At 50.6% G+C, this 25,932-nt stretch overlaps 1 protein-coding gene across 1 annotated transcript; it reads left to right on the top strand.

Moving 5' to 3' along the window:
• The first annotated feature begins 7,569 nt into the window (after nt 1–7,569).
• Nucleotides 7,570–25,879, top strand: DELE1 (DAP3 binding cell death enhancer 1). The gene is made up of 11 exons (XM_059483945.1): nt 7,570–7,685; nt 7,780–7,876; nt 7,985–8,105; nt 8,565–8,708; nt 14,971–15,026; nt 16,734–16,827; nt 17,544–17,686; nt 18,498–18,656; nt 19,483–19,575; nt 22,855–23,011; nt 23,856–25,879. Exons 1-11 carry the CDS (start codon nt 7,579–7,581, stop codon nt 24,173–24,175), a joined length of 1,491 nt encoding a protein of 496 aa, XP_059339928.1. The 5' UTR covers nt 7,570–7,578; the 3' UTR covers nt 24,176–25,879.
• The last annotated feature ends 53 nt before the right edge of the window (nt 25,880–25,932 follow it).

The raw sequence follows: 25,932 nt of genomic DNA, 5'->3' as shown, positions 1-25,932 counted from the left end.
TGGCAGGATGACAAACATGGGGAGTACCAAAGTGCTTTCATGTGAGACATGGAGTTAGCTGGAATGAGAGGCTGAGCAGGAAGGGCTGGCTTGGCATTTGTCATTGCCAATTGTGCCGAGCAGGCCAGTTGCCAGCGAGGGGAGACGGACACCGAACACGAGCTCTGTCGTGTGCCGCTTTGTTCAGCTGCTGAAGCCTTCATATCCTGTCAGGCAACAACTCTCAGGGCTCTGGCAGGCCTGTGACAGCTCCCTTTCCTACATAATCCCAGCGTGCTTTCAGGGAGATGTAAGGAGAAAGGAGGAATGAATGGCTTGCAGTGCTTTTTGTGCCCATTACCTCAAAATCGTTGCTCATTAGAGGTGTCCACTTCCTTCCCCAGTTGTCCTCCTACACCACAATTTCAGAATTAAAATAAATAAAAGTAACAAGCCCCCCCCACACACTTAGGCTGTGTTTACTAACATCTGCCCATGATGACCCAGCTGCTTCTTGCCAGCCCCTTCAGGGATGTGTTTTAACACAGCTCCTCTCACCTTTTCACACTTCCCTCATTTCCCAGCTCCTCTGAGCACTGTGGGTTCAGGCTGTTAACTCAGCTCTGCCTTTCAGTCACTTGTGCACTGACTTGTACCAGTTGGTCCCAAACCTGGTAACAGCCTCCAGCTCCTGGCAAGCCATTAATAACACACCAGCAATCATTTTAATTGCAGATGGGCGTCTGGAATTTTGGAGCTGCACGCAGAGTTCCTTCTCCCCACAATATTATTGTCCCATTGTGCATTTTGGAGTTTAACTCTCATTAAAAGTAATAGAGGGAAATAGTCTGTGGCAAAGTGAATGTGTTTGTTTTCACAGTTCACCTCCTGCTCCTCTGCACTCAAACACACTCTCGCTCAGTGACAAGACCACAGCTGCTGCCATCGTTTACTTACCTGAGGAGTGCAATATTTAGCTGGAGGGACACTGGAGTTTTCTGTTTGTTAGTTATCAGGTCAACAACTCTCACCTTATCACTTCAGTTTCCATTCTGTTGATAAAACCTGTCAGCCTTCCTTGAGTGGTTCCAGGCCCTCAGAAGAAATCACATTAAATTGGCACAACCAAGTAAATCTGTAAGAGATGTGCTCCTGCCTAACCAAAGGGAAGGGGGGAGGGCTTGGATTTCTTTCCCTCTTCCTCCTTGCACGGTTCCAATGTCCGAGTGCTTGGAGCTGTGTTGAAATCCTCCCTGAGGATTCAGCAGTTCAAGTCAGATCAGGTCTTTGACTATGGCCCAGAGGAGATGTCTGCAGAGCTGAAACTGATATGTTTAAGTGCAAGAGACAATAATCATTTCTTCAAGTAGAAACTAAAAATACCCACAAGAAAGTGGAATTCATAATGGAGATTTTAAAGATCTGTGACACACCAGAGCCTGCACAGGGGTTTTAATGAGAGAGAGGTCAATTTAATTGGTCAGGGCCAGCAGTGCCTGGCTGGGTGAGGGGCTCTGAGGTCTCACACTCACAGTGAACGCCCGGAGCGTCACTGGCCGAGCCGGTGTCACAGCACAGCCGTGTCACAGGCAGGGACAGCCTCTGTCACCAACATCACACAGCCCAGCCACGAGGAGGGGGCACTAAAAAGAGGAGGCAGAAGCTGACAATGAACGTTCCTAAAGGTAATTGCAGGACTGACCATCTCCATGTGCCGTTTGTTTCATTACAGCTCTGGGAACGCAGCTAAAGCAGCCCGTTAAGTTTTAAAGTCTGTTAGGGCTGACTTAACAAGGACTTGCTGAACACCTCAGCCTGAATTCACACCCCTCCCCTGTGCAAACTCTCCTGGAGTGTTTGTGGAAACCCAGAAATAACTTCCCTGGACCATTCAATTACAGACAATCACCACCCAGAGCTCCCTGTCCTCGTGGCACGGCTCATCAATCAGGTTTGCTGTCACCGTGTCTCTTCTCATAGCAGTCACCAGAAGGCTCTGAGCTCCCTCTGAATCCATGTGACATTTACTGTCAGGGGCTGTCAACACCAAGAGATTCTCCCAGGGCCTCTGAGTTCATCACAAAGCAACGAGATCTATGCCCAAAGCTGCTCCCAGTCCCAGCTCTGGATTACAGTGACTGACTGAGGGGCTTTGCAGCATGCCAGGAACAGGGAAGCAGCAGAATGAGCCACAGCTTATGCCCAAACACCTTTATTTCTTATTCTCTTCTCTTTCCTTATTGTACAACTGCTTAAGAGAGGTCTCAGACGTGTGATTAATTAGCCTTCCTCAATAATATTCCTTATAAATTTATTAAGAGAAAGCTGAGATTGTTTACTTGGAAATTTTGCCTTCTCATCTTTAGCATTGATCCTGCCTTCACTCTCTGTTTAACAATATAGTGACCTAGTGGAAAAAATTTATAAAACTTAATAAATTGCAGTTGGCATTATTGACAGAGTGTGTATATGCCCATTTGGGTTTGTATGAACGTATTATAAGAAATCTAATAAAGTAAAACAAACACATTTGCTTTGTCTGTGAGCTGTGAAACGAGATATCCCCTGTAATTACACTGTTTGAAGTATATTTGGTCAAAGGGGGATGGCGAGATTTTTGGTCATAAATTTCTGGGTTTAGTTTAAAATAACAACTATTATCTATCAAAGCTTACATGGTCCACTAAGTTACTTTGCACAAGATGCAGAAAAATAAAAATGCAGATGAAACCTTAAGTTAGCAGGAGGCCACTCTCAGACAAGAGGAACTAACTCCAGAGAATAAAGTTCCGGTGCCAAATGTGCCTCAAAAAAATAATCAAAACCTTGGAAATACATTCATTTTTTTCTGCACTTCGAGGGGGAATGGGGATTAGTGACTGTCCAAACCAGTGACTGAAAGAGTGATTTCAACTGCAAAGGTTTTTAAAAGAACTCACAATGTGTATAACCTTCTAGAACTTCCATGTCTATTTTTAGCTTGCTTTCCACAACCAGCCTGGTTCCCTCTTCCAACCAAAATAAATATATTTCTTAAGGAGCACGGTATTTATTTCCCTCAGGAGCAAAGTATTTATTTTCCTAAAATTATCATGATAACAAGCATGGGTTTCTCAGCCCCTTCTGGTACGTTCTGTGTGCTGCTAACCCTCTGCTGACCAGCAGCTGAGCCCAGCAATCCAGGCTGCTTTCAATCCAATTTATAGCCCATCTGCCCATCCACACCTCATCCACCAGGCTGGTTAAACGACACCTTTGTGGTAGAGTCCAGTAAACAACACCCATTATGCTCTCAGCCATCTCATCACTGAGGCAATCGGGTTCCTTTGGCATCATTGTCCTTGTTCCCCATCACCATCTTGCTTAAAACAGTTTCCAGAAGAAAGCTCCCCATCACCTTCTCAAGAGTCAGGTTAAATCAAATGTTTTACAACTGTCCAATCCTTCTTCTTACCCTCCTTATAAAATCCTAGAATGATTTGTGTTGGAAGGGATCTTAAAGATCACCCAGTGCCACCCTGCTTTGGACAGGGACACCTTCCACTGTCCCAGGGAACTCCAAGCCCCAGTGTCCAACCTGGCCTGGGACACTGCCAGGATCCAGGGGCAGCCACAGCTTCTCTCTCCCCACCCCCCTCCCAGGGAGGAATTCTTCACTGAGTGTTTGCTGCTTGCCCTTTCTCAGTCAGCAGAATCTCTCCTGATTGCTGTGACCTTGCCAAGGGCCCTGCAATGACATTGGCCACGTCCCCCACCGCCCCTGGGTGCACAGAACAAAATCCCAGCACCAGCAGGCAGAAAAGCTGCAGCAAGACACTGCACCTGCAGGAGCTCCTCAGGGCTGGTCACCTCCTGCTCCTCAATGTCCTTTCCACTCTGCCTTCAAGGACACAGACTGGCTGAGCTGGGCAACCCCAGCAGCACAACCTCAGGTGGAAGAGTCTGAACATTCTCCTGCCTCAGCCTGGGCAGCTCTGTCTTCAACATTTCCTCCTTCAGCCACGTTCCTGCACAGCAGCCCCAGCTCTGAGCTTTGCCTGGCTCTGCACAGGTCCCTTCACAGACCCCAGAGTGGGTCAGGCTGAGGGACCCCAGGGCTCAGCTGTGTCACCTCGTGCCCCAGCAGGGCCATGCCAGAGCTCAGGGCACAGCAGGGTGTGCTCACAGCTCTGCAATGTCCCCAGGCAGGGACACTGCACAGCCCCTGCACCATCTGCTCAGGGCTGGCACTGCCAGGGCAGCAGTTCTGCCTCCTGGGCAGGGGCAGCTCCTGGGCTCAGGCCCTGCCCGTGGCTCTGGGGCCATGGCTGGGCCTGGAGCAGAGCCTGGGGTGCCCTGAGCCTGCACACAGGGACAGACTGGGGACACAGGGACACACTGGGACACAGGGACACACTGGGGACACAGGGACACACTGGGGACACAGGGACAGACTGGGACACACTGGGACACAGGGACAGACTGGGGGACACAGGGACAGACTGGGGACACAGGGACAGACTGGGGGACACAGGGACAGAGTGGGACACAGGGACAGACTGGGGACACAGGGACACACTGGGGACACAGGGACAGACTGGGACACAGGGACACACTGGGGGACACTGGGACAGACTGGGGGACACAGGGATAGACTGGGGGACACTGGGACACACTGGGGACACAGGGACAGACACACTGGGACAGACTGGGGACACAGGGACAGACTGGGGGACACAGGGACAGACTGGAGACACAGAGACAGACTGGGGACACAGGGACACACTGGGACAGACTGGGGGACACAGGGACAGACTCACAGGGACAGACTGGAACACAGGGACACCCAGACAGGGACACCCAGGCACCCCCAGGGCTGAGGCCCCTCTCTCTCCCTGGGCTCCTCTCCAGGCTGAGCAGCCCCAGCTCCCTCAGCCTTTCCTGGGCACGGAGCTGCTCCAGGCCCTTGCTCAGCTCCAGGAGCTCCTGGCCCTGCTGTGCTGAGGAGCCAGAGCTGGACACAGCAGCCAGAGGTGTCCCCAGGGCTGGGCACAGGGGCAGGATCAGCCCAGAGGTGTCCCCAGGGCTGGGCACAGGGGCAGGGTCAACCCTGTCCTGCTGGAAAAGCACCCCAGGATCCCCCTGGCCTCCTTGGCTCCTCCTTGGTCCTTTCCTGCAGAGCTGTTTCCTCATCCCTCAGCATCCCCTCACCTTCATCCCCTCACCTTCAGCCGGTGATTTTCCTTCTCCAGGGTCAGACACCAACCCACAACTGCACCATGGACACTGCAGCTCCTGGGGAATCCCCACAACAGGAATCCAAACAGAGCAGCTCTGCTCATGCCTTGCCTGGCACAGAAAATCAGAGTATCCCTCAGCACCTGCCTGGGGACTTGAAAGGAACCCAGGACCAAAGCATTAAAAATTCAGTGATCAGCTGAGAAGATTGTGGATGAACCAATACCAACAAATACAGGTTCAGTTTTTGGAGCATTAATTAGTGGTATCAACCTGATGAGCAAGAAAATTAAGGCAAGATTATAGAGTGGAGATGCTGATATTTCTATTTTGCATGTAATTTTCATCCCCAAACAAACTGTAGTAGCTTAGCAAACACCAGTCTACTAACATGAGACAATTACAGACACATTTAGTGAAACAGGCAACTAAATGACTTTGTAATTACACTATTAAGCCAAATCTGGGGTGAAAAGGATAAAGGATTTGTGTCCCATATGACACTACCAAAAAAAAAAAAAAAAAGGCTGTGGAGCACCAAGAGAAATTTGGTAATTTAGAGCAAGTGTTTAGGTTGATGAAGGAGAGCAATTATGGATCTTCCACAGTTGGAATTAAACCTGCAGCCATTCAAGCATAAACCACAGCTAATACTGAACAAGAATTCTGAGCTCATAACAGGAATTACCAGCACAGAAAACATCACATTCCAGAAAGAGACCAAGCTGGAATGACCAAGAATTTCAGTGCCTACGGAACAAAGAAATAAATGAAAGTGTTTAGCTGGAATGAGCAGGGCAATATTCTTTCTCCTGGAGGAAACCCAGGGTGAGGAGGACATGAAGCTGTTTTTTTCTCAGGCTGGCATGGTATGGTCTCTGTTGGGTGCAGCTCTGGGTAAGGGAAAGGCACTTTACCAGTTTACAGTACAATAACAGGAATCCTTCAGCACTCCCCACTATTGAGGTGGTTCCTGTATTTTGTTACCCCCAGGGCTCAGGGAGCACTCACACACACCCCAAAGCCGCAGGAACAACCTGGGTATGACAAGCCTGGGGTGTGTCCCTATCCCTGCTCTCCTTGAGGAGTTACCCCCCATCCCACACAACAGCAGATCCCCAGGGATCCCTGTTAGCCCAAAACTGGTTCTGTCCTCTGTGCAAGAGGCTGATCCACACGGACCCGAGGCATTTGATTTATTTAGTTTACATTTTAGCAAACAAAGGCATCAGTGTTCACTGGCTACATGTCACCTAGTTCTCCTATTAATTAGTACTCTATTTTCTATTGCTTAATGAGTCTCTCGCTTCTCATGCTAATTAGTCCCAGGCTCAGTCCTTCTCCTCTTTTGGGTCAGTGGTTTCTTGGGCCATGGGTCAGTGGTTGTGACCTGCCCCTGCTGGAATTACCTTCTACCCAATCGGAGCTGCCTTCAGCCCAGCTGCTGAGTTGGCTTTATCACATTCTTCCTTATCTTGTGGGTTCTGCAAAATGTCCTCGTGCCTATAAATCCTGCCTTGTGTCCACCATCCGTGGTACGTCCTTCTTTACAGTTTCCTCAACCTCCCTGGGGTCTGAGGTCATTGAAATGTGTCCAGCCCTAAACCTCAGCAAGGCAATTCCAAGTAATTTGTCCTTCTGACACTTGGACATCACTTAGAGCTTGTTAGATGCTGTTTGTTCCAGGGATTAAATCTCCTTGCTTGTTGATACAGCTTGAAAGCATACAAAGATCAAGCACCAAAGAACATCCTTCCTTAATTTTAATTTATTCTGCATTCTGCAACAAAAGGCAGCACTCTGTTTCATAACCCCCTTCTCATTCCTTGTTACACTCTGGACAAATTGTTAAATATTTCTGAGTCTGAAAAGTCAGCGTCATTTGCAAGGTGACTCTACCAACAAGCAATCGGTCTTTGGAACACCTGGACATCGCTTAGAGCTGCGAGCTGCTGTTTCACGGACACAATCACCATTGTTGCTGATGAGGCTGGAAAGCACACAGAGATCAGACCCCGGTGAACGCATTTTCTTAAAAATGTTTCACACATTCCCCATTTTGCGGAGCGGGACCCCCGCGCCCTCAGTGCCCACACGGGACCTCCCGGCGGGGCGGCGCTCTGTGCGCGCTCCGTGGCGGCGGGGCCGCTCTACCCGCGCTCTATGGTGCTGCGGCCGCTCTGCGCTCGCTCCGTGCTGCCCGTGCCGCTGGATCTCCTCTCCGCGGCGGTGCTGCCGCTCCGCCCGCCCTCCCCGTAGCCGCCCTTGTCCCCGCTGTCCCCTGCGTGCTCGCCGTGCCCGCAGCCCCGGCCCGCCGTGCCCACGCCGTGCCCGGCCGCCCGCCCGTCTCTGTGGCCCGCGCGTTCCGGCGGGGCGGGCGGGATGTGGCGGCTGCTGCTGCTGCTGGGCCGGGGCCGCTGCGCGCCCACCCCCGCCCGCCCCGCCTGTGCCCCCGGGCTGGGCGGCGGCCGCGGCCGCAGCCCCGAGCGGTGAGTGCGGCTCGGGGGTCCCCGTCCCCCCGTCCCGGGGCCGGCGGCGCGGCCCGGCCTCACGGCGCCCGTGTTGTGTGTGCGGTTGTTGCAGGGCGCCCGCGTGTCAGGATGGCCCGGAGCGAGGAGGACGGCGGCAGCCGCTGCCCGGCCTGGTGCCCCGCTACTCCGTGCGGGAGGCCGTCACCTGGGTGAGGAGCAGCGCGGGGACACCTGGGGGGATCCCCGAGCAGAGCCGGGGGGAAGCGGGAGCGGGAGCAGGAGCGGGGCTGTTCCCTGACCGTGTCCGCTCTCCGCAGGGAGCTGTGGGCGCGCTGCTGCTGCAGCTGCTCCGGCAGATCGCGGGGCTCCGCTCGCTGCAGGACGCCCGGGCAGAGCGAAGGCTTCCCTGGCGCTCCCCGCTGCCCCCGCAGCCCGCAGGTCAGCGGCTGGGCCCGGGAGGGCGGCGGGGGGCGGCCGGATGGGATTCCTGCCTCGGGCTGGGATCCTGCTTGGGCTGGGATCCTGCCTCGGCTGGGATTCCTGCTTCGGCTGGGATTCCTGCCTCGGGCTGGGATCCTGCTTGGGCTGGGATCCTGCCTCGGCTGGGATTCCTGCTTCGGCTGGGATTCCTGCCTCGGGCTGGGATCCTGCTTGGTCTGTGCCCAGTACGGCTGGGAAAGGCTGAGGGCCACTCTCGGGCCCTGGGGAGAGTGTCAAGAGAATCTGTGGTTCTTAATGGTTTGGTGCAATCCCACACTGTGTGCCCTTACCTTTGTTTTCCGTTCTGGATTCTGCTGCACGAACTTTCCTCCTGCTTGTCTGTGTGGTCAGAGGACACTGAGTGCATGCACAGCCCGGTGTTGTCACCCGGAGCAGACACTGTGCTCTGTGTTACAGTGGTGACTGAAGCCTCAAGCAGCAGTCCTGGCGAGCAGCTGGGCCCCCAGATCCTGCAGAAAGCGAGTCCAGAGGCTGTAGCAGAGAATTCATCCTCAGGCATCCCCTCGGGGCAAGCAGAGAGGCTGCCCTGGGCAGAAGCAGGTATGTGCCATGTGCTGCAGGGCAGGATACTGTGGCAGAAGGACCTGGGAGTTCCTCCAAGGCAGGCTTGGAGCCAAGGAGTGTGTAGCCATTTATTGACATTACAGGAGGCAGGTGAGAGTGGAAAGGCAAATTTCAGAAAAATGAATCCGGGTCCAGAGACAGGAGGAATAAACCTCCTGAAGGCAGAGACAAGGCTGTGCTGTAACTGCAGGTGACAACAGCTTTCCCAACAGTGCTCTGCCTTAGCAGACTGATTGCAGCATCCAGTCCTGTTCTTTTACTGTGGACAGATGTTTGCAGCCAGAAGGATTCAGGAGGATGCTGCACCATTGATCTGGGAGACTGGTGTACATGGTGTGAAACTGGAGGAATTATTCTCTTCCTGCAAGATGAGGATGCATTTCTGAGCTCTTATGCCATAGATAAGACAGTGGAAGGAGGTATCAAAGACATTATTAAAATGAGTTTTATAAAAATAGAAAGATAGACTCCAACAAAATTGAAGTCTCGCCCAGGAAAGCGTGTCCTACATAGGGAATTTAAAGTCACACCAAGGAAGATCAGATGAGGCCTACAGCTCACCTGATATAGAAACACTGATAATGGCCTCAGGAAGGCTTTTGGAAGCAGGAAGCCTGCTGGAACAGGTGGCAAGGGGACAACATTCAGTAGTGGTGTAGAAGAGGCACATCAGGAAACCAACCACAGATGTTGGTTAAATCACAGGATCACAAACTGGTTTGGGTTGAAAGGAGCCTGAAAGCTCCTCTTGTTTCCTGCCATGGGCAGAGACACCTTTCATTATCCCAGGCTGTTCCAAGCCCTGTCCAGCCTGGCCTTGGACACTTCCATGGATCCAGGGGCAGCCACAGCTGCTCTGTGCCAGGGCCTCAGCACCCTCACCGAGGAGAACTTAAATAATGAAGGTGCTGCAGAAAAGGTTGGAGCTGTTTCCCATTTTCTGCTTGCCTTCAGAATTTTGGCTTCCTTTTGTGCTGATTTCAGCTAGTGCCCATCACTGCTTATCAAACCTTCTCCTGCCAGAGGTTACCATTCCCATCAGTTGGCAAATGGAGCATTTTGTTTCCATGTCTCCTAATTAACTCCAGGAAAACAGCCAGGTTAATTTACCTAAACTGCCAATTAGACTGTTTAACCCATCTGCTTTAGCCTGGAGCATATTAAGAAGCACTCCAGCACTGGCAGGTGACTGGACATGGACCTCTGGGAGGAGTGGTGGGAAGAAGTGGAGACAGCAGTGCCTGCAGTTGGCACAGCTGAACGTCCTGGAGTGCCTGTGTGTCTGACAAACAGCTCCTACTGAGAGTCAACAGGAAGAGCTTTTGGGCAAACTGATAAATTGAACAGTGACAAGGCACCAAGGCCACGTGGTCTTTGTTCAGATGTTCTTCAGAAGCTGGGAGATCACCGAGCCTCCAAGAACAATCTGTAATCCCATGCTCAAACCTGCTCCGTGGCCAGGGGAATGAGCACTCACAGATTGCACAGCTTGGCTTTTAAAAAGGGGTGGGTGGCTGTTAGTTTAAGGCACAGAACTGCAAAAAAGGTGATTCTAATTTGATAGAAACTCTGTTACAGGGTAGAGGTGTCAGATGCTGGGATGAGTGGGCTGTATCAGAGGTCTTGGAAGGATTTAGGAAGCCATTTCTCAGGCCAGCTTGCTCCCTTGCAGGGACTTGAGAGAGTTGTAAATCTATTAAGACTTCTTTGGAGAAGTCAACAGGCATGTGGAGCAAGATAATCCAGCTTTTAGCTTTCTGAAAATCATCCAGACAGGACAGGACCTAAACCAAAGCTATCCAAAGAATTAAAGCTGTTATGAGGGAACATGGAGGGGTTACACTTGGGCTGGTAACTCCTTAAAGCACAAGAAAGTTTTCACAGTGGAGAGCCATTGCTGTAGGATTCCCCTGTCCTTTGTTAAACCTGTTCTGCTCAGCACAGTCAGCTGTGCTTTGGAAAAAAGAGGTGATGAACGAGGCAGCAGAAGCAGCAAATGGTACAAAATTCTTCAGGACAGTCACATCTGAAAGTCACAGGCAAAGGTTGCACAGAACCAAAGCCAGGGTAATCCCCAGGTGGGTTAAATGAGTGTGCACAGGGGAGTGTGGCTGTAAATACACACACAGAGTTATGAGTGTCAATTTAATAATTGTCTTGCAGAGGGAACATTTAAAGTCACTGTGGATGTGCTTTTGATAAGGTTAAGGCAGTGCTCGGCAGCAGTGAGGCCAATTAAATGTTAATTATGGTGAAGGAAGGAGCTGAGGACAAGGCAGTGCTGTGGGTTCATGTGAATCTGGGATGCAGCCATGTCTTGAGCACTTAAGGAAAAGACAGTGCCTGAAAAACAGGGACAAAACTGCAGAGAAAAGATGACAGGGAGACAATTACATCCAAACACAGACTGACTCTTCAGCTTAAAAAAGGAAGTGGCAGAAAATGTGCTGGTGCTCTGTGAAACCAAAAGTGTTGAGAGAAAGTGAATAGGGACAGGCTTTTTCATAATGCTGATGTTAAAAGGCAGCACAGAAGGGTCAGGTGGCAAGTTTGGAAAAAAGCAAAAGGCATTTTGTGTTTGGCCAGTGCCCAGGTAAATTGTGGAACTCGCTGCTACGGGCCAGAAATACAAGTGGGTTCCAAGAAGTGATTAGGTAAAATTACACATTGAAATGAGACTTAATTGGTCCAGCCAAGCCTCCTGCTCAGATCACAGAACAGCTGATTGCTGGAAAGTTCTGCCAGGGAGAGCGTGACTTTATAATCCCTGCTCCTCACCCTTTCTGCCCAAGCATCTCCAACTGTCACTTGTCAGAGATAATATATGTCAGAAATAATTTGATTTTGCTCTCTACATAAGTCCTCGGGTTACATTCCACATTTTGTTGTGCCTCCATTTTGTGGGAATTTATGGAGAAAAGTCAGAGGGAAGAGATTTGGTAATCTGCACTGAAGAGCCTGAAAAAATGCAGGGTTTTGTCATGTGAGAAGTCCTGGGAATCTTTCCACAGAAAGTGAAGCTTGATGATGCCTTTCTTTCACTACGTTTTGCTTTCTACAGAAAAACCTGCCTGAGGTACAGGATTTTTTTTTTCCCTGGTGTTTAGCTAGTGAAAGAGGGTGAGGCTGGCAAAAAGAGGATGCAGCAGGAAGCTGGGGAGAGCAGAAGGAGGGGAAGGACAGACGCCTGGCAGATGATGCAGGGGAATCTGGTAGCAAAGCCTTGCCATGAGAGAGCAAGCTCAGAGTGCAGCAGAATGTACCCTGGCTGCTGCCAGCAATGGCAAGGGATCTTCTGCAGAGAATTCCATGTCCTTCCCCTTTCTCTGGGTGTTTCAGTTCATTTCCACACTTGCTGGTGCTGGTGTCCCTGTGCAGTGACAATCTGCTGTTGTTGTGGCAGAGATCTGTGGGATGGGTCCCAACATATCAGCTTTCCACAAGAGCCATTCCAATTTTGTTGGAGCACAATATGAACAAAATCTATTCCTTTGTTTAAAAAGAAAACTTCAGGAAATTAGCTTAAAACTTACTTTAAGTAGCATTCTAGATATTGCTACTAGCTCTGTGTTCACATCTTATTTTTTCCCATGCAATTTCTGCCTCACTCAGAGGCTTTTTGCTGGGAGTTAAAGGCACAGAGTGAGCAAGCAGGTGATTACAGCCAGTCTCAGTGTTACAGCAGCTGAATGATCCCCTGGGGAGTTGTATTTTACCCCTGGCAGAACTGTAAAATTCGTTATTTCAATTCCGAGATTACAGACATTGCAAAAGTGTGTTTTCATTTCAAAGCACAATGAAACCAATTGGAAACAGTGAAATTTTCCATGAGGCAGAAATGCTGGATTTTGGCCAGCTCTTGTTGTGACTTCGTTCTCCTGGATGTTTTGGGATGAGCAATCTAGGCTGTCTAGGAGAAGATTATTAATTCCTCATTTGGAGCTAGCTGTGAGCAACACTTGATTAGTCCAGGATGAACAGTGAAGAGAGACAAAAATATTTATGAACTGCTGAAGATGTGAGCATTGGGCATCCAGAGCACTGAAAGCTGCAAGACTGCATGGAAAAAAGAATGTGCAGTCATGTTGCATCATAGCATGGGTTTGAAGTAGTAGAAATAAAGTTGCACAGAAAATTCCAGCTGTGATATTCCCATCTTTTAAACATAACCTGAAGAATAATTTATCTTGCCCAGCCTCAAAGGTGATTCTGAGGGAATTCAGGTCCCCCAGAGCAGCTCTGGCTGCCCCTGGATCTCTGGAAGTGTCCAAAGCCAAGGCTGGACAGGGTTTGGAGCAGTCTGGGATGGTGGGAGGTGTTCCTGCCATGGCAGGGGTGGCACTGGGTGAACTGTAAGTTCCCTTCCAGCCCAAACCATCCTGGGAGACTCTGATCCTTCAGGACTGGGTCTGGGTGTCAGGATAGGTTTGTCCCTGTGCTTTTTTCTAGATGTTCTCTGGAATTGGTAACCCTGTCTGTGGAGATTTGAGTGAGGAGGGCTTTCCATGGTAGAGGCGCACAAGATGCTTCTGCAGGCTGACAGAATTCAGAATTAGTGCTGTTTATTTTTCATGGTTCAGTGGTTTGTCCAAATTCCAACATTTTCACAGTAAACGAGGAGTCTCTGATTCAGGAGTAGACACCCATGCAAAATGTACAGTTTCTTTAAAGTGTGGATGTACTAATGCTGTTTAAACAAGTAGTGGGAGAATTCCTAAAACAGACCATTTTTTTTTCCATGGGATTTGCAGTTGTTTGTGTGGCAAAAACCCAAATTACATCACAAGGGAGATACACGATAGAGCCTTACAGTGAGAAATATCAGATAATTTGATGCCTGCTCTGCAAAGAAACAGAAAGCACAACTAATAAATTCACAGATTATACTACTTTAGGTGGAATGCTGCATAGAAGTCATGTTTGCCACAGTGATGTTGCTTGTTGGGTGAGTGGGGCCTGTTGAGATAACACATATTTCAATACAGCCAGGGGGGAATTGTTTGTCTGGGAATAATGAGGCTGCAGCTGGCACACAGGCCATGGCTCCCTGCATGCTGTACAGCACAGGCACTGCAAGGAGCACTCCTGCCTGCTGCACACCTCATTGCTGCTGCTCCTGGAGCCAAACACTGCCAGGAATCAGGCCCTAAAAGGACATTTTGTGTCGCTTGTGTTGGCTCTCACACAGCTGGAGAGGGAGGCACAGGGAGGGCACAGCTCTGGCTCAGAGTGGTCCAGGCTCCACCACCTGGAGTTCAATGTCCTGTGGGATCCAGCTGCTTGTGGTGATCCAGGTTTAAAATCCTCAGCCTCCAGCTGTGTCCTCTTTGTGAGGTCATTGTCCCCTTGGCAGGAGTGATGCCACTGTGACCACTCTGAGCAAGATGGCTTATCTCGGGCTGGAGATGCTCTGTGAGATAATTCTGATTGAAACTGGTGACAAAGTGGCTGTCCCAGTGTGTCTGAGAGGGCTGATCACCCCCTGGCACAGGAGCAGGGCTGTACCCTGCAGAGGAATCACCTGGAGAAGGACATGGGGAGGCAGCATCTCAGCTGAGGCTTGGCTGTGATGCCCTGGGCGAGGTGGGAGCTGCAGCAGTTCTGATCCAGGCAAACTGGGCAGGAGGAGGCAATGTCACCCCTCCTGTGACACTGCTGAGAGGGGCTGCGCCTCAGTAACCACGTTGGAAATTCAGGAATAGGAGCAAAAAGTCATAAAATTAAGCAAGGCTGGCAGAAAAGTGCTGCAGTTGAAAGATGTGAATGGTGCAGTCTTTTTAGAATCACAGACAGGAATCAAGAGGGGCTGATTAGTCATGTCAGGACTTTCAAAAGGAGGAATTGGCTTTTTAGTAAAGAAGAAAAAACCTAGAAGAGCCAGTGCCTGGAAGCAGAAACCCAGAGTAGGAGTACTTTAATTTGAAATGAAGCACAGGGGTTTAAAGCAGTGATTACAAGTTACTGGAACATTTAGGAAAAGCAGAAGATTCTCTACTTTTGGTGTCTTCAGATCAAGACCAGGGGCCTTTCTGGAGGCGCTGCAGCCACAGGGCTGGATTCCAGAGCTTGCTTTTGCTCCAAAGGTCAGATTGGTTGGGATTCCTGCTGTTCCTGATGTCCCTGGCTCAATGGGAGATCAGACTTTTAGGAAAGAGGTATGGAATAGAGAGGATGAGAAGAGGCAGAGATGCAGCACTGCTAACTTTGCTTTTTTGTTGGATTTCTTTTTTTAATTCAGGGGAGTTCCAAATCCCTGTGAGCTCCAGGGTGGGGCCAGTTCTCCACAGTGCAAAGGTAAGGTCTCATTTTCCAGCCCCTGTGTCTGCACCTTCCCTGCAGGAACACATCCCAGAGCTACCCAAGCACAGCCTGAGCAACACTCACACACAAGACTGGGAAAAAAAGGGGAGATGGGATATACTGACCTTTGCTATAGCCAGAAAATTCCAGGATTTACAAACTGCCATCCCCAACCTTTGATGTATCTGTGTAACAGGACTGCTGGCAGGGAAGCACTGAAAGAAAATGGTGAGAAACACCAAACCAAGCAACCAAACAAAAAAATCAATTGAGCAGCACCGGTGTGTTGCTGTGTATATGCATTTTGATGCAATCTTTCACTAGGTGATTACATGCTGTTGCTATTTTGGTGTTTACCAGACAACCCATGACTGGAGAAGGTGGTGTCACTCCAACTGCTGCAAATCAGGGCTGGCTCTTGTCTGGTAAAGAGGGAAGCACTTGGGGCTTGAAGAGAGTGCATCAGCTCGAGAGTCACAAGGCCATAAATTATATTATTGTTCTTGTTGTGATTAAACCTGCCAATTTTTTGCAATTCACATCTTAGATGCAAATAATTCCATTTTTAAGATAATCACTCGGCTGAGCAATCGCTCAAGGACACTGTGAGCAGAGTGAGGTAAATTTAGCTTTTAGCAGAGTGAGTTCCTGCAAAAGGCACCAAGGAGGAGTTTGCTTGATCTGCTGAGGGGGTGAGCATGGATCTCTGCATCCTGGGAGGTGCCCCTTGTGCAGGGCTGGAGGAAGAGCCTGCAGCTGGCTCGTGGAGCAGCTCAGGGAGGGGCCTTGCACCTGGCTTGGCCCCTTGAGCCAAGGGGCATTTTCCAGATTCCCTGTGTGCACTGAGCTCTGCTGCCACTCGATGGCACTCGGGGTGTGGAGCTGGGCTGAGCCTCCTCCCATGTCCCAGGCTGTTCATTGCCTAGGAGGAAAGGATTTGCTGTGCCCTGCAGGGTTTCAGCAGCACTGGGCAGTGCTCAGTGCAGCTGGGGGGGCAGCTCAGCTGGCACTGGGTAAAGCAAAGGTGTGAGGGTGTTTGGGCAGGGACCCTGCTCTGGGCACAGTGTGGCAGAGGGAACAAGGGCTAATGTTATTTTTGGAGGGGGGAGTTATCTTAGAATCATGGAATATACTGATTTGGAAGGGATCCACGAGGATCATCAGTCCCAGCCCTGCCCAGACACCCCAACAATCCCTGGCAGTGCTGTCCAAAGGCTCCTGGAGCTCTGGCGCCCTTAGGGCCGTGCCCATTCCCTGGGCAGCCTGGGCAGTGCCAGCACCCTCTGGGGGAAGAACCTTCTCCCAAAATCCAGCCTGGCCCTGCCCTGGCCCAGCCACAGCCATTCCCTGGGTGCTGTCCCTGTCCCAGAGCAGAGCTCAGAGCTCTCCCTGCGCTGCCCCTCCAGAGGAGCTGCAGACTGCTGAGTAGGATGAGGTATTTGCTGAATTCTGAAAGTCTCCTGGTGCCTGAGAGGCTGCACCAAGCTCCCTGGCCAGGGGCAGGGCAGCAGTGTCTATACAGCTTCCCCAGCAAGGTGGCTGTGTAGGACAGGGAGGGTTTTGTGTGTACACATGACCTCACCCTCCTGATGCCTGAACTACCATACTAACAGGTCTCACTGCTTGGTTTCCAAACCAGCATCTCCTCTAGGGTTGATATGATTTAGCTCTCTTTAATAGCTTTTTTCTCTGACTCCTCAGGGTGACCCTGCTCAGCGAGGGCATTTAGAGGAAGCCGCTTTCCAATTGCAGCAGATTTTCCGAATTGATATTTCCATTGCATTGAATATCCTTGGTAATGTGGAGTTGGTTTTGTTTTGCCCTTAAACCACAGGTTTCTCATTTTGGAGGACCTCCAAATGGTTGGAGGTCTTGTGAGAAGGCAGGGATGGCAAATACCCAAGCTGAAGCCTCCTTTCAGCAATTTTAACTGTGCTTGGAGAGATTTATTGCCCTTTGTCCCATCGTACCTCCTGATTTATCTCAGCATATTTCAATCCAGGCTTGCTTGAAGCCTGCACTGTTGTCCTGACATGTGTAGCTGGAAATTAAGCCATCTCTGTCTTTTTTTGCAACACAAGATGTCATATCCTTGTATCCTTCTTTTATTGTCTGAGCTCACGGTTTTCCTGGCAAGCTGAAAAAGCAATTGCAGGATTGCAACTCTAAGAAAAGCAGAAGGAAGATGCAATGAGCTTAGAAAAGTCCCTGCCCTATATACACCACTAGTTGCAGCACTGAAAAGCAAGTTGTTTCTGTGTGAGCCATACGTTGTGTTAGCCTGTGATCCCTCTCTGCCACGAGCCCAGAAAAATCCCTAAAATGCAGTGTTGCCATTTTTCTTATGGAAACTGTGGAAGGAGGGTTGGTGAGCCAGCTGGAAGTGGCCCAGAGCACTTGGTGTGAGCCAAGGAAGGCCCAGTGGCTGTGGGGGAGGTTGCTGCATTGGAGGCTGGGTTGTGGCTGTGTGCTTTTCCCTGTTTTCCATGCTTTGGGCTGTGTTTTCCTCAGGCACCGAGAGCATGAGGGCGGGGCACTGCCGGGTGGCCTTCACCTGCTTCAAGCTGGCGGCAGATCGGGGCTACAGCAAAGCCCAGTTCAACGTGGGGCTGTGCTACGAGCACGGCAGGGGCACAGAAAAGGACTTGGAGAAGGTATCCAGGGCCTGCCTGGGGGTGGGGGTGGGAGCACACATCAGGAGAGGGATCTGTGCTGGGTGCTTGGAGCTTTCTTCCTTTTACATGGCTGGGAAAGTCATGGAATGTCCTGAGCTGGTGGGAACCCCCAGGGATTACTGATCCAGCTCCTGGCCCTGCACAGACACCCCAACAATCCCCCCTGTGCATCCCTGGGAATGCTGTCCAAATGCTCCTGGAGCTCTGGCAGCCTCAGGGCTGTGCCCTTTCCCTGGGGAGCCTGGGAGAGCCCAGGCTCTGAAGACTCAGTAGAAAATGCTGGAAATAATAAAAATTGCAGCTTTGCAGAGCTGCTTTCAGTGTCACCAATCCCCTCAGAGGTGCTCTGAGATCCCTTTCCCACAGCTTCTGAGGGTTCTCCAGGTGCACAGGCTGTGCTACCAGCACCCAGCGGGGTTCCAAGGAGAAACCTGTCATGTTGCTGTATTTAAGACACCACTGCACATCCCAGGGCTTCTCAGATCTCTGCTTTGGCTCCTGTAACTCCAGCCTGCCACCTAGTGCAAGCTGGCCAGCAGCTGCTGGAGCTGGGAAGAGCTGCACAGGCAGCTTGGTTTGAGTCATGGTTGGCCCAGTGCCACCCCTTCAGCTCGGGCAGGGTGGTGCCAGGGTTTGGGGGTACTCACTGTCCCACCTGAGCCAGCTGATGTTCTGCTGTGGGAGGGATGCAGCTTGTGATGGGTCTGCCTGAGAGGTGAAGCTTGAAGGGAGCCATGTCATGTTCAGGGCATGCATCAGCTGGCTTTCTCTCTCTCTCTCTGTCTCTCAGGCAGGTTTTTATTACTGCCAGGCAGCCAGCAGCCATCACCCCATGGCCCAGTACCGCTACGCCAGGTACCTGCTGCAGCACGGCCCTGGCAGCCCCTGGCACAGGCAGCACAAGGCTGTGGCACTCCTGGAGCAAGCAGCAGGGGCTGGCATCACAGAGGTTGGTGTCCCTAGGTCAGAGAGCCCTGACTGAAGGGTTGGAGCCACATCTAGACAGCACTGCAAGGGAAAGCCTTCCAGTGTGTTTGTCCCTGCTCACAGCATGGGGGTTGGAACTAGAGGATCTTTAAGGTCCCTTCTGAGCCAAACCATTCTCTGATTGTCTGTGTATATTCCTGACAGTGTCTGGGAGACAGCCCTGCCTGCAGACAGAGCCACTGTGCCACACGTTGGTTGGCTGTTGTCAGTGGGGCTCTTACATTAAACCTTTGCCTGGGAGAGCTCACCTGTGCTTGAAAACACAGCTCAGTTTTCATCTCCTCTCAATTCCAAGAGTACAGGTCACTGTACTGGAGGAAATTCCAGTGCTTGAAGCAAGAACAGATCCTCGTTTTGTGTCTGTGGCTTTCTGAGATGACTCATCTGTGCAGATCTGTCTCCTGCCCTGCTTTCCCCCTCCAGGAGATGCATTTAGGCATGTGCCGTCTCACCCTGGGAATGCCAGGCTGGCAGTGCCTGTGCCTCCTGGAGCTCACTGGCCACAGGGTGCATCTGCTGGGTCTTGGGGACAGGACATGAGTGGGAACCATTCCCTGGCTCTGACTCCCACAGGAAGTTTGAAATGATACTCTGGCTCTCAAATGTGAATTCTTTGTGTTTACCAAGTCATGCCGGTTTTTCTTAGGGCAGCCCTGACTCTCCCAAGAGCCCCTGCACAGGCAGGGTCCTTACCACACTGCCACAGTAACCCCAGCAGCTTGAAAAGTCAGTTAAAAAGCCAGATAATTAAAATCCTGGCTGATCTGGACCGTGTGGCTTTGTTGCAGGCACAGGCTTATCTTGGAGTGTTCTACATGAGGGGGCTGCAGCCTCAGGAGAAGAGAGGTCTGAAGTACCTGCTGCAGGCAGCAAACAGTGGGGTAGGTAATCCTTCCTTCTGCCAGGGATTGTCCTCAGCCTGGGACCTGCAGGTGGAGGATTTCAGGGTTTCTTGGAAACGGGAGTGAGTGTCAGGATTTTACTGCCCAGTGTGAAGGGACAGAGTGGAGCCTTGGTGCCTCTTGGAGAGGAGACAGACCCTGGGCACAGACCCTGCAGAGACAGCCCTGTTGGGCTGGAGGAGTTCCTACAGCACCAGGGCCTGTATCCAGCCTCCAGCATTGTGCAGCTTTCCCATTATGGAGCATCTACACCCTCTTCAGTCAAAATCTTTCACTACTGCACCACATGGAGAACTTCATTGTGTTTATCTCAAATCTGTTCTTCAAAATTGGCCCTTTGTTTCTCTCCTTTTATACAGAAGATGGAAAGACTGTTTCTGGATTTATTTTCAAATTCATGCACCTTTAGCATACTGAAACATTTGAATCTCCATTCAGCCTTCCCCCATTTTTGCTGTTCCTCTTCACAACTCATGTCAGATCCCAAAGAATCTTATTGCATGCACTTTCCCCAAGTGGCGCAGGCTTCTCTTTTTTGAAGGGCAGTGCCACAGTGTGGGGACAGCACTCTCCTGAACTCCCACCAGGATTTAGAGGAGCACAAGTGTGGATCCCATGTCTTGCAGCCAGGTTTCTGCATCCCACAGTTCTGTTTCTTGCCATTGTCCCCTTGTTTTCAGCTGCATTTTAATGGCCAGGGTTTTTTTTTCCTGAAGAACTTGTTCATTTTTAACTGCAGTTCCCACAGCTTTTGTGCAATGGAAAATAATGAACAGCTATTGCCTCTTCTGCTGGCTAATAGTTGTGGTTGTGGTGCCCTTTAGTGTGTCCTCTCTGAGTCATTTCTTTTGCAGGCTGCAGTGCTGGTTTAGTTTGTGCCTCCATGTAGTTAAGCTGTTCTACTTTGCTTGTCAGTCTTCTGTCTATTTTTCTAATTCTCCTTTGACCATTTTAAGATGCTTGGACTAAAAGTGGACTCAGGATGGAGGTATGCCATGGATCTCACATAATGAGCTCCTCTGCTTTGTTCTGCATTCCCTTCCAATAATTCCTAGCCCTGCTTGCCCTTGCCTGGCACTGAGCACTGATGAGATGGTCTCAGGGAACTATCACAGTGTGATACCCAAATTTCTCCCTATCAGCACTACTTTGCATCTGGCAGCACTGTTTCCTTCGTGATTGTGTTGCCCATTCCTTAGGTGTGTGAGATCTTTAATTAATTCCTTATAGTAAGTTTGACCATTTTGAATGGTCATTTTTATATCATTGTAAACTTTGCCACTTGGGGTTTCACCCTCTTTCCAGCATGGAGACACTCTCAGTGTGCTGGGACAAAGCCTGACTTGCCACAGCAGCTCAGACATCACAGTACACAGCATTTAGTTCTAAATCTGCTAAAGATCTCTCCTAAGCTTCATCCTTGGCTCCTTTTTTCCAGCCTGGAGTCAGAGGTTTATGCTGAACAGCATCACATTGAGTTATCCCATTAAACACATGATTGGCATTGACTGGTAATGCCTTAACAACACAAAATCTGGCAGGTAACTGCAGGTCCTCAGGTGCACCCCTGGCATGTTTTGGTCAGAGTTTCAGACCCCAAGCATCCTTCCCCGTGCTGTGATGCTGTGGATGCTTCAGGGTCTCAGCCTTGAGGGCAGGCTGATGGTGGCTCCCTGGGATGGGATGTCCCCATTTTCCTGGGAGAAGGGCTCCATGGACAGGTTCACTTCCCATTACCCTGCAGTTGGAATTATGTTTAGTTGGCTGAAAGAACTCTTGGCATGGATGAGGCAAGGACAGCATGGTTTAGTACAAATCCAGAAAAAGGAAAACAGCACAAAAAGTCACAGATTCAGCATTTCTCTGGTTGTTCTCTCTGCTAGAGCTGAGCTGGGAACTCTGACAAGTGTTTTTCCAACACAAGAACTGTGTTCTACTTTGTTTCCCACTTTTTATCCTCCCTGATTTCCTACATGCAGCCACAGACTATAAACCCCTAATAAAAAGTTCTGTTGAGGAACTGGGCCTGACCTGCAGATTTCCAAGGGTGTCAGTCACTCCTGCCCTGCTAATTTGGGGCTCTCCCCTCACTGCAGGCTCGGCCCTGAGGTGTTCATCCTGTGAGAGATGGTGGTGCAGCTCTCCTGATTGAACCCTATCTCTTGTCACAGCTGAAGTGCCAATCCTTCAACGTGTTCATCTCATCTCTAAAGGAGTTTATTGCTGTCATAAGCTGAGACTTGCAACATTTTGCAAAGCACCCACTCACTGAGTTCTTCACTTGCCTCTACCAGCTACATCCTAGACAGCAGCACTTGCAATATGTTCTTTTCTAGTGGCTTTATTAAAACTTGCTACTTACTTGGAGTTTTTTGCTACTTACTTGGGGTTTTTTTCTGTTTCTTTTTTTTTTTTTTTTTTGCAAAGCCTTGTTTAGCTCATGTTTCTGGCAGTCACACTCTTCAGGCTGTGCTGCTGGCTTTGTTGCTGGAAAGGTCTGTGTGACCACAAGTCTGTGCAGTCTTTTTAATGTCTTCAGGAGTGTCATCCTGCTTTCCTGCTCTCTGAGACCCTTTGTCTCCCATTGGATCTCAAGGATAAAATGTATAGCTGACACATAAACATGTCATGGGTTTGGATTTGGCTTCACTGCAGTGCCAACCTTTGCTTTCCAGTTTGTTCCCAGCAGTTACATATATCCAAGTGGTTCAGGTGCTTTTTCTCTAGTGCATATTTGCTTCATTTACTTCATTTCTGCTGCCTGAGATTTCTTCTGGAATAGAATGAGGTGAGGCTGAGCAGGAGAGTGCTGCACTCTTGTGTTAAAGGGGAATTTCCCAACCCTTGGCAGCAAGTACCTCTGTGCCATTTGTGATGTTTTTACAAGACTTGGACTTGAACTCTCTTAGGGCAGTCTCAGGGCGTGCTCGGAGTTTGGGTGGGATCAGGATGTGGCGCAGTCACTGCTGCCCAAGGCACCTCAGCTCTGACCTCTGAGACAACTGGGATGCTCTGCAGAGCCAGCTGCTCCTTTGTTCCCCTGCCACAGCCCTGGGTGTTGAAGGGAAAACAGTGAATTTAATTGGAAAAGGATAGGAAGGAGCAGAGCCACACATTATGCTTCTCTCCAGGGGACTAAACTACTGAAGACAGAGCCTGGGGGATGGAGCAGTAAACTTAGCAAGGTGACCAAAGACAGAGCATAAAACTCTGAAGAAGGTGCTAAAACTGTTTCCTTTGCTGTGATTGCTGTGCCAGGATGCCCAGAGCAGGTTCCACGTGGGCGTTTGCTACGAGCAGGGCCTGGGAGTGCAGCGGGACCTGGCGGAGGCACTGGGGCACTACCGGCAGTCGGCGGCCATGGGGAACAGGCAGGCCCGGGACAGGCTGCAGGCATGGCAGCAGGAGCTGCAAGGTACCAGGGCAAGGGGCACTGCATGGGCAGGTGGGGCCTGGATTGCCAGAGCAGGGCTCCCACAGGGCCACGGCACGAAGGAGTTCTTTGTGCTGAAGAGAAGACGTCACTTGTCCTCCTCAGTTCTTTCCAGACCAGCTGGAGAAGCTGTTCCCATAGTATGATGGGTCACTGAATCACTTCTGTTGAAAAGACCAACTGTGTCCTGGAGGACACCAGGCCCAGCATCACCAGCTGGGCCAGGAGAGAATTGTCCTGCTCTGCTCTGCACTGGGGCAGCCTCACCTGCAGTCCTGAGGGCAGTTTTGGGCACCACAGTATACAAAAGGAATTAAACCATTAGGGAGTGTCCAAAGGAGGCCACGAGGATGGGGCACGGTCTGGAGGGGACACCTTGAGAAGAGCAGCTGAGGGCACTTGGTTTGTTCAGCTGGAGGAGACTGAGGGCAGAGCTCATTGTGGTTTTCAGTGTCCTCCTGAGGGGCAGCACAGGGCTCCAGTATCTGCTCCCTGTGACCATGGACAGGACCTGAGGGATGGCTGTAGCTATGTCAGGGGAGGTTCAGGTTGGATACCAGGAAAAGGTTTTTCACTCAGAGAGTGGTTGAGCAGTGGAACAAGCTCCCCAGGGCAGTGGGTACAGCACCAAACCTGTCTGAGTTCAAGAAGCATTTAAACAATGCTCTCAGGCACAGGGTGGGATTGTTGGGGTGTCTGTGCAGGAGTTGGACTTGATGATCCTTAAGGGTCCCTTCCAGCTCAGGGTATTCTGTGATTCTATGGTTGTATGATCAAGCCCAGCCTTTGCCAGTGTCATTAACACCTTGTTTTTCTGTACTTTCAGATGTGCACACAGAGCATCCATTCCCTTCAGGATTAAGAGCCTCCTCCTCCAGCCCTGATTTCTGGACTATTGAGTCTGTGTCTGCAGGCCTGCACAGCAGCCAGCCAGGACAGTGTGGCCTCACCCTGCCCCACTCCTGGAGCACAGGCACACTGCAGGTGATGCTGCTCAGCAGTGCAGGGTGGAGCTGTGCCTTCAGAGCCAGGACAGTGCCACTGGAGCTGCAGGGCTGGGAGCCCCAGCACTGCTGGCAGCGAGTGACACCAGCAGGCAGAGGGCAAGGCAGCCCTTGGTGTGGGCTGGAACCAGGCTGGCAGTGAAAGGAAAGAGAAAGCTCTCTGTTCATGGAACAGGAGGCATTTTTAAATACCTGAGCTTTGAGAATAAACCTTGTGATATCTCCTGCACCACCTGCACCACGAAGTACTCTGCCTTCCACACAGGGATGTTGCTTCTGCACCTGCATTTCTGTATTAGAGCCAAGCTGTGGCTGCTCATGGATCTCTGAAATTGTCCAAGGCCGGGCTGGACAGGGTTGGACCAATCTGGGACAGTGGAAGGTGTCCCTGCCATGGCAGGGGGTGGAACAACATGAGCTTTAAGGTCCCTCCAGCCCAAACCATTCTGTGTTTCTGCACCACAGTGGTGTGGTCTGGGGTTCTAATTCCAGTAGCCCTGCAAGTCTTGCTCGTGGTCCCCTAGGGAGGTTTACAAGCCACCATATGGGGACGTTGGCAACTAACCCTGGGATTGTCCTGGCCCACACCCTCTGAGGCAATTTTCTCTCTCTCCAAGTCCTCACAGTGCCCCTGCTACCAGCACAGTGTAGGCTGGCTCTGTGTTGCCATTATGGCAGTTTATTCTGATTCAGACCTGGGCAAGCAAGAGAGGGAATTGTCGTCATTGGGCAGAGTTTTTTATGGGATGTGACAGATCCACCTGTAGCAGTGAGGTGACAGCTGTCCCCAGCCATCCTGCACCATGTCAGTGTCCTTCTGTCCTCACTCCTGCTCCTGCAGCCCTGGCAGGGAGCTGATCCCACCTCTCTGAGACACAGTGAGCAAGGTTTGCTTCGAAATCCATCGTGTCCCTGTTTGCTGAGCACGCCAGCTCATTTTCAGCAGAGTGGATAAGGGATGCTCCCAGCGGGAAGGCACCGCTGGCAGGCAGCAGCAGCAGGCAGCTGGTGTGATAATTTCCTCCACTGGGGCAGCTGAATCCGGAAAAAGGCATTTGTTCACACCAGTTTAAACTGGTTCAAGGGCATCTGTGCAAGCTGCCCAGCTTCCTGTGGCCCTGGTGCTCTGTGTAGATCAGGCTCTGCAAAACAAAGGCAATGGCCCCATTCTGAACTTCTCCAGCAGCAAGGGAGGGGCACAGCCAGCCCTCAACACATCTGATTGTTCTTCTGGTCTGCTCTCTCCTTCTGCTCAGACCAAACTTTCTTAGACCATTTCCTTTATCAAGCAGGATACAAGGAGCAGGAAATTCCTGGGGTGGATTTCCTATGCTGTGATAATCCAGAGCGCGCTTACGCATCGCTCAGGATGGGAGAGGGGCTGGGGGGGCTGAAAGCAGTTTGCACAATCAGGAAATTGAAGCAAGAGGGAGGAATTTGTCTCCTTTTAAACCTGCTTGTTATTAGGTATTTTTGTGTAAGAACTTTCCTCTGACAGGGACATCAAAGAACTTTGCAGAGGTTGTGCTGGCTGTTTGTCCCTCTGCCTGTGCTCCCAAGGTGCAGAGGAATCCCACAGGGCTCAGTCACAAATGCCTCCCTCATGGTTTGCACAGCTGCATCTCAGTTAGAATCTGGCTCTCTGACATTGTTTTGGTGCGAGAACTTGTTTTGTTTGTAAAACAAACCAGCAAGAGATTTGTGTTAGCAGAGCAGCAGCACGAGCTAGCCAGGCCAAACCCATCCATGGATGGATGCCAGACATGGGCTCATCTGTACAAGCATTTTGGAGACTAGAAATAAAACAACATTTTGGATATTAAAAAGTCCACCTGGGGAAATATCACTCTATTGTTCTTGTCATTTAGCCCCAAGAGCAACAGAAAGAGGTAACTTTCT

The sequence above is a fragment of the Ammospiza nelsoni genome, chromosome 16 (assembly GCF_027579445.1).
Source record: "Ammospiza nelsoni isolate bAmmNel1 chromosome 16, bAmmNel1.pri, whole genome shotgun sequence".
In the NCBI taxonomy this organism is placed as follows: Eukaryota; Metazoa; Chordata; class Aves; order Passeriformes; family Passerellidae; genus Ammospiza; species Ammospiza nelsoni.
The sequence above is the reverse complement of the archived record's forward strand: the minus strand, read 5'-3'. Positions and strand labels throughout refer to the sequence as shown.

Coding starts and splice junctions, on each gene's coding strand:
- DELE1 (XM_059483945.1), top strand. CDS start 7,579: ATGTGGCGGCTGCTGCTGCTGCTGGGCCGGGGCCGCTGCGCGCCCACC. Junction 8,709..14,970: donor GCTGCCCTGGGCAGAAGCAG/GTATGTGCCATG, acceptor TTTTTAATTCAG/GGGAGTTCCAAATCCCTGTG. Junction 17,687..18,497: donor CAGAAAAGGACTTGGAGAAG/GTATCCAGGGCC, acceptor TCTGTCTCTCAG/GCAGGTTTTTATTACTGCCA.